Source organism: Agrilus planipennis, unplaced genomic scaffold (assembly GCF_000699045.2).
Source record: "Agrilus planipennis isolate EAB-ADULT unplaced genomic scaffold, Apla_2.0 scaffold65, whole genome shotgun sequence".
Classification (NCBI taxonomy): Eukaryota; Metazoa; Arthropoda; class Insecta; order Coleoptera; family Buprestidae; genus Agrilus; species Agrilus planipennis.
Window position 1 is genome coordinate 1,015,895 of NW_020439271.1, and position 8,549 is coordinate 1,024,443.

The window sequence follows — 8,549 nt, forward strand, 5'->3', positions numbered from 1 at the left end:
TAACTTCCTAGATATCTAAAATTAGCCACTTCTTCTAATTTTTCGTCTCCTATCTTTATATTCGCTCTTTCCCTACTTTTTCTTTCCTTGCATACCAGTATATTAGTTGTACTTTTATTTATTTTCATACAGTACTGATCTGTCAATACCGCTTCCATTTTATTTAAAGCTATCTCTAGGTCCTCCTTGCTAGATGCTAATACTGCTATAATTAAAAATTATTTTTTACAAACTTATTCCTGACTGTTCATGAATATTGTGCCAAATAGGAACTATATTGGTAAAGTCGTTTAAGAGACGAAGCATGTCAACCGAAAGTCCTAAATCAGGAAAGAAACTAGTAGCAAGAAGGCTTTCCATATGGTCGAAAAGGTAACCTTAAAATGTACAATAAAGAAAAGAGAAAGTCACATGGTAATCACGCGAACTGAAAAAGCCTCTTCACCCTAAACAAACTTAGCATTTGCAGAAAGGTAGAAAATTCCGTACGTTATCAACTATTTACGAACAGTAATCAAATCTAATTCTTTCCTCCTATTTCTATCTTTAACTAGGTTTTTATCTTTCATAAGGCTTCCTGGCATCCTACATATCTCTCCGTTTCTTTATTGACTTCCATCTCTCGTATGTTTTCCTAATACTTTTTCCGATATCTTCTCGTTTCTTCTTATCTTCCCTTTTCTTATCCATGGTATTTTAATCATCCGTCTATAACACCACATTTGAAACGATATTCTAAAATATACCGGATACTGAATGCATATCTGCAGATAATACGTAAACTGATAAGGCTCCTTTAATCCAGTTTTATTGCATTGATTTTACGGCAACAGGCTCATTAGGGCTTAGGAAATAGAAACGATTTTGATACGCCTTTTATATATTCTGTATATTGTCACTGAAGAAATAATTGCAGAATGGACTAATTAACTTTCAAATAACAATCGCTTTAACGCTGTTACAGAAATCAATTGAAAAGATTCGTATACGTGCAAGCTGAACGTTAAGGTAACCTCTACGTAGAGCACGAACATGAGCAGAATATTAAGCACTCTGCAGTTAAAATCCAAGTTGTGCTCGATTATATAACATCGTCTTCTTCAATTGATATTCAATGGAAAGACTACAATGCAATTTTTGGCTGGGATTACAACTTATTTGGGTTACACGTTTAACGTTTTACCAAACAATTGAATTAAAAACACAATCTTCCCCCCAAAATTCGTCCTTGTTTCAGAAGTATAAAAGTTAAACGGTTACCACAAAAAAAATCATACTTTGTCAAAGCGGTTTCAAAACAAAACACAACAATGGTTAGCAAAGGAATGGTAAGTGTTCAATCTAATTCCTATTTATATTTGTCTGTTAATCCATTTGCTATAATTAAAATTGATCAGAAAAGAAAAGTTTTCTAACAATACTCTTTTAGATAACATTAAACAAATTAAAAAATAACTTTTACAAATGCAAACCTTCACAGATAGGTCTAAAAGTATTAGAAAGTAGGACGGTACGCTAATAGTCAGAAAAAAGTATAAAAAATTGTTTTTTCAGTTGATTGTGTTCATCTCCTCTTTTGCCGTATCCTGTTATGGTTCAGGAGTCCCAGTAGCTGCTCCAGTAGCGTACGCAGCCGCTCCCGTTGCTTATGCTCCAACTCCTTATGCTACATCTTATAGTGCCAGTGTTGTGAACCATGCTATAGCTGCGCCAGTTTTTGCTCCTTTAATTGCTCCTGCTCCTGCTCCGGTTATTGCTGCTCGTGCTGCACCTTTAGTAGCCCCGGCTAGTCCTTTAGTGGCTCCAGTCGCACCAGTTCCTCCTGTTGTAGCAGCTCGTGCTGCAGCCGTTGCAGCTCCGCCACCTGCCCCAGTAGCAGCTGCACGAGCTGCTCCCGTTGTAGCACCACCTGCACCTCTGGCACCTGCTCCAGTAGCTCCTGTGGTAGACGCTAGGGCAGCCCCTGTTGTAGCTCCTGTAGCGCCCGTAGTAGCAGCTCGAGCAGCACCTCTTGCAGCGCCAGTAGCTTCACTCTATGGTGTTCCACCAGCAGCTTTTCCTTACGCTTATTCGGCTTCATACAATGCTCCTTTAATTTACAAAAAATGATTTGTTAAATGATATCTTGTAAATGTTGGATACGATGGGATGTTCTGTAGGCAATTGTTTTGTAAATACGCAAATATATCTTTCATTAAAATATGCATCGATATTAATATAAGGAAGCTGATATTTACAATTTTTCCTCCTTTAAATACTTCAACAAAAATGTTTCTTTTCGATACCTAACCTTTATTGATTTCACTTTGCATTTTTAATATTTTTCCATTAATCCTTCAAATAATTTTAAAACGATGTTTACATTTGATTAACAAAAGCTTTGGCAAACAAAGCACAGTTCGCAGGAAGCATCTTCTTGTAAAGTGCTATTTTAAAAGATAAAAAGCAGCACAAGATGAAAATTCGCCCGTGTTTCCAAAAAGACTCCCCTTTTAAAAACAACGTAAATATTTATTAATGCATCAGCAGCGCGTATTCAAATGCTCTATAGGGTCTAAACAGGGTAAACAATAACATACACATTTCAAGAGAACAGAGATTTTTAAACGTTCTAATACGAAGACGTAAAATATTCTCGCATTTTTTAATTTACTTTTCAAAAAAGGTTAACATTCTAAGTATTCCTCCAAATAAACCGGTGATTGTTTTTATTAATTTACCTATTTTAAACAACTGATATAAAGACTGGCCTTTCCTCTTGAGGTATCTATACCTAGAAACCCTAAAAATATTCTCGCATTTTTTAATTTGCATTTCAAAAAAGGTTGATATTCTAAATATTCGTTCGAAATAACCGGTGATTGTACATAACTTAATGTAATAATTTAACACTTATTATTAATTTACCTATTTTAAACAACTGATATAAGGACTGGCCTTTCCTCTTGAGGTATCTATACCTAGGAACCCTAAGATATTCTCGCATTTTCTAATTTGCATTTCAAAAAAGGTTGATATTCTAAATATTCGTTCGAAATAACCGGTGATTGTACATAACTTAATGTAATAATTTAACACTTATTATTAATTTACCTATTTTAAACAACTGATATAAGGACTGGCCTTTCCTCTTGAGGTATCTATACCTAGGAACCCTAAGATATTCTCGCATTTTCTAATTTGCATTTCAAAAAAGGTTGATATTCTAAATATTCGTTCGAAATAACCGGTGATTGTACATAACTTAATGTAATAATTTAACACTTATTATTAATTTACCTATTTTAAACAACTGATATAAGGACTGGCCTTTCCTCTTGAGGTATCTATACCTAGGAACCCTAAGATATTCTCGCATTTTCTAATTTGCATTTCAAAAAAGGTTGATATTCTAAATATTCGTTCGAAATAACCGGTGATTGTACATAACTTAATGTAATAATTTAACACTTATTATTAATTTACCTATTTTAAACAACTGATATAAGGACTGGCCTTTCCTCTTGAGGTATCTATACCTAGGAACCCTAAGATATTCTCGCATTTTCTAATTTGCATTTCAAAAAAGGTTGATATTCTAAATATTCGTTCGAAATAACCGGTGATTGTACATAACTTAATGTAATAATTTAACACTTATTATTAATTTACCTATTTTAAACAACTGATATAAGGACTGGCCTTTCCTCTTGAGGTATCTATACCTAGGAACCCTAAGATATTCTCGCATTTTCTAATTTGCATTTCAAAAAAGGTTGATATTCTAAATATTCGTTCGAAATAACCGGTGATTGTACATAACTTAATGTAATAATTTAACACTTATTATTAATTTACCTATTTTAAACAACTGATATAAGGACTGGCCTTTCCTCTTGAGGTATCTATACCTAGGAACCCTAAGATATTCTCGCATTTTCTAATTTGCATTTCAAAAAAGGTTGATATTCTAAATATTCGTTCGAAATAACCGGTGATTGTACATAACTTAATGTTTAATAATTTAACACTTATTATTAATTGACCTTAAACAACTGATATAGGGATTGGCCTTTCCTCTTGAGATACCTATACCTAAGGACCCTAAAAGCGAAATAAGCAATTATAAACGTAAACCTTAAGTGTTTTATTATCCTTACAACTAAAGAAACGATTTTAAAGAAAAACAGAGCAAATTCATTACAGCATAACTTACTTGGAGATTAGTGTTGATTAATTTTAACAAATTACATCTGTGCAATTCATAAAATGGGAAAGTGCGCACTACTATATTTCAATAAAACGGTCCCAAAGCTACTTGTGATAATATAAATCTACGTCCACGGTGATAACAAATAAGGTCCTTATTGAAATAAATGGCTACGTTCGTTTAAAAGATAGACGGTAACAGTGCGAATAAAATCGTTTCGTTGAAACCTTAATTGTGAAGGAATCTCTTGCAATTTTTTCCAATTCTTCGTTGTATTAAAAGAAATATTCTTCCGTCATCCATAAAGAAATTATTAAAGAAGCCTGTAATGCTTTTTATCTGTAAAATTTTTTTGTATTCTCTAGCTTATCCACACTCATGAGCAAACAGTTTGTTGAAACTTCCAATTGTACGTTCATTTAACGGTGCAACCAATGCAACTTTATAATTATGGTATTTGGTTGAAAGAAACCGATTTGGCTACTCATTGTTCAGTATTGTCACCCCCAAATCGAAAATGTATTAAACTTGTTCGTCGTAATAGTATAGAATATTTAACGACTTAGTGTAATTAAAGGATAACTAACACAAAAATTTTCAGTTATTCTCAAATTTGTACACGATAAATTTAGGAAAGTTTTCTACAAACGTTACTGTTTATGGCGGGAGCATAAGGAGAATCCTTTTTCTATCGTTCTGTAATAAATAGTCTAGGAGTTAAACTGAAATGAAAACAGTTCGATAGCAAAATCAAGACGTAATGTAACGTAAGAGTCTCGAACAGGCAAGAATCACAAATATTCCAGCTATTACGGTAATTGCCATTGCGAATATTTCACCAACTCTCTTTCGCTAAATAAAGGATGCATTGAAGTAGGATTGGTATTAAATTTATAGGATCTCGATAAGTTAGATTTATAATCCTACATACTGCGTACTGGTTGCCGCCGTCTTGATAGCTTTGTTCAATAAAACTACACTACGTCCTACACTAGATCATACACGTAACAGAGCGTATATGTACGTAGGTACTTATATACGAAATGGCATGTATATAGTTAATGTACTGCTATCTGTCTTGCAACAGCTAAAACATTAATGGTTTTCCGATGAATTAAAGGCAGCGGTCTGGATAATTCATTACGGTGATAACATGGTTCTCATCTATTTAATTTCCCTCTAAAATGCGCTCCGTTACTATCTCATTTCTTACAATTCTTTTCCTTTCTTGCTTAACCCTTACGCTAAAGCGAAACGAAAATTTGCAGACAACGAAAGATTAGAACTTATTAGTAGAATCCTTAACGCAATCACCGCACCGCTTGAAAAATCATGAAACGTGCAGCTCGAATTGGCAGGAAAGCTCGCTTTTTACTTTTATCGAACGTTGTTTAAAGGATTTTCCCGTTGTGTTAAAATAATTACATCAACCTTCTAGAGCTAGAGTATAAATTGCCCCAGTGAAGGTTTTGATAAAACCCAAAGCAACTTTTTTTAATCCTTAATAGTGGGGATAGATATATAGGTGTAAAAGATTAGTATGCTCAGATCTGCAGATGATATGGCAATATTAGCATATGGCAAGGTACTGACAATACAGAACTGTATCAAAATAAATAGAAGTAAAACAAAAACACTGGTATGCAAGGGACGAAAAAGTAGAAAAAGAGCGAATATAAAGGTAGGAGACGAAAAATTACAAGAAGTTACTTATTTTGTCAGGATGGAAGGAGCAGTAGACATATAAAACAAAGAATAGCGCGGGGTCCAGTCGCTCTCAACACAAAAGAAGTCACTTCTATACACGCAAATGGTTAATTTAGAAACTCGAAAAAGAATGTTAAATGTGTGTGTCAAGAAGTTAATATCGTCTGTTTTCGTATAGAAAGAAAACGAAGTTAATTTCGCCAATTACAGACCAAATTTTATTTGTGATACTCTCTATTTCTATAACATTACAATGACGACGTTTCGATCATTGTTTTTGATCATCTTCAGGTCTACAAATAAACAATACAAATTTACAATTCTGATTCATTACAATAAGATAACAATAATTTAAAATCATCTAAACTCGCCATTAGTAAAAAATGGAAACATAGTTACATAGTTAATGGTTTTCACATAAATAATGTAGAATGTTAAATGTCTATGTCTGGAACACGACGCCATACGAGTGCGAAACATGGACAGTGAGCGCGGTAGAAAAGAATAGGTTAGAAGCGTTCGAAATGTGGTGTTACAGGCGAATGATGTGGATACCGTGACTAGAGAAAGTAAGAAATGAAGAGGTATAAAAATAGGAGAGCAGAGGACATAATGGTAATGTTCCTGTTTTAAGGAAATTAGATTAGATTAGAATAAGAAAAAGTATAGGTGCGTGTCCAACAATTTTTAGGACTGATGACTTTATGATGATAATGATGAATAAGACTTAGACCAAATCGGTATTGACTATCCTACGAGTAATTAAAACTGATGGTATTAGGAGCATGGATAGCAAACTTTTCGTCAAAATTAACATTATCTTTATCCCCTGGCATAAATTAACGAATTAACCATTGGATTAAAATGGAACCTTTAAAATATTAGGAATCAAATTGTCAAGTAATTGATATTGTAATGTTCGTGGGTTTAACAAATTAACTTTTAAGAATAAAACTATTTATTTACACTAATTATTATTGAACTTAAAAACACTATTAAATTGTTACTAAACTTAGGTAATTATTCTATTTATTTACACTACTGTTACTATTCACTGTTCCATTTATTTCACTTCTATCACTGTCAATTTATTTCTTGATTCACTTCTGCAACGGTCTATTTATTTCTACTACTCTTTGGCGATCGTCTCTTTCCTTTAAATACTCCCTTACCTCCTTTCGGGAACATTCTCGAGTCGTCCGGAGAAGTTTCGTTTTCTTCGAACTGTTTAGTCGGCGAATCGATAAGCCGCTCACACACACGTATGCCCGATCGCAAACAAACACGCTCCTGCTCGCTACAATATAATATCTCATATGAATAAAATGATTTAATTTATAAAATGCAAAAAAGACTATCCCAGAAACACGAAATTTTATTAAATTTTCAATTCCTCCTAGTCTACGTAACCCCAGCCTATAGACAACCTATTTAAATAATGCAGTCACGTTAGGATACCACTGATAAAGCAGTTCAAACGTCACAGCGTAAACAAGTTTGCCTTTTCACAATTTGTCAAGTAAATTATGAGTCATCGGCATTTACATGCAAACGATTAAACTTTATGATAAAATACAAGCTAAAGGAGACCATTGCGAAAAAATAAAATGCGGTTTTACACTTGTATGAATCGGTCGATGGACAACCAGTATTCATTTATCTGCTTTTTAACTATTAACGCATTTACCGGCAATTTCCAACTTGCGTCGTTTACTTGCATGGAAGCTCTTATTACATGTGTGTGTATATTTGCAGATGGATGTACTGTACGATGCGATGTGAATAAAAATACCCTAGTTCAATCCAGTGGCGGCTCTTGACTATGTTATGATGAGTAAACAAACCCTAAATATACAAAATTCCTATAATCTGTAGTTGATAAAACGAAAAATTACATAGATCATGGACACGATGAAAAATATCTAAACGAAGCAGAGCAAAGTCATTTCTAGACTACAAATAAACATGAAACACACTATTTAAGACGTGCAGTTCTACGTAAGACCTCAAGAAATCAGCGAAAACACAAAAAAGAATTATAAACATAAAATTTTGATAATCGGATGTTAGGTACTCGTATATTCCCTAGACAAAAATTTTCAGTCTCTCTCCAATCTCTCAGAGTCTTTCAGAGTCTTTCAGCGTCTTTGAGAGCGTCTCTCACAGTCTTTCACAGTCTCTCAGTTATTGCCTAGGTGTTTTCATGGATCTCTCACAGTCTCTGTATGAGAGATCCGAACGATAAAATAGTTAATTCAGAAATTCGAGTCTCTCACAGAGAGACTGAATGAATAAAACTGAAAAATTGGGAGACTCGAGTCTCTTGTAGAAAGACTGAAATCTCTGAAATATGTTGAACTTAAAAAATTTTAACCGTGTCTATCGAGATACCACTTATTGAGAGATTCGAGCCTCTCGTTCAGAGATTCGAGTCTCTCGTTCAGAGACTGTATACGAAATAAGGATCTCTCTATGAGCAGCTCGAGTCTCTCGTTCAGAAACGCTAAACAGTTTTTTTGACTCTCTCGACAGTCTCTCTCAGCGACACCAGATAGACTCAATGAGAGACGGAGACTAGAGTCTCGTTTTCAGAGACTCTGAGAGACTGAACATTTTTATCTTGGGTTGCTTAGAATGAAACACTTTGATATTT

At 33.9% G+C, this 8,549-nt stretch overlaps 1 protein-coding gene across 1 annotated transcript; it reads left to right on the forward strand.

Annotated features, from left to right (window-relative positions):
* Nucleotides 1–1,248: 1,248 nt before the first annotated feature.
* Nucleotides 1,249–2,206, forward strand: LOC108734120 (calphotin-like). Its single transcript, XM_018465524.1, has 2 exons — nucleotides 1,249–1,328; nucleotides 1,555–2,206. The coding sequence occupies exons 1-2, from the start codon at nucleotides 1,311–1,313 to the stop codon at nucleotides 2,107–2,109; spliced, it is 573 nt and encodes a 190-aa protein (XP_018321026.1). The 5' UTR covers nucleotides 1,249–1,310; the 3' UTR covers nucleotides 2,110–2,206.
* The last annotated feature ends 6,343 nt before the right edge of the window (nucleotides 2,207–8,549 follow it).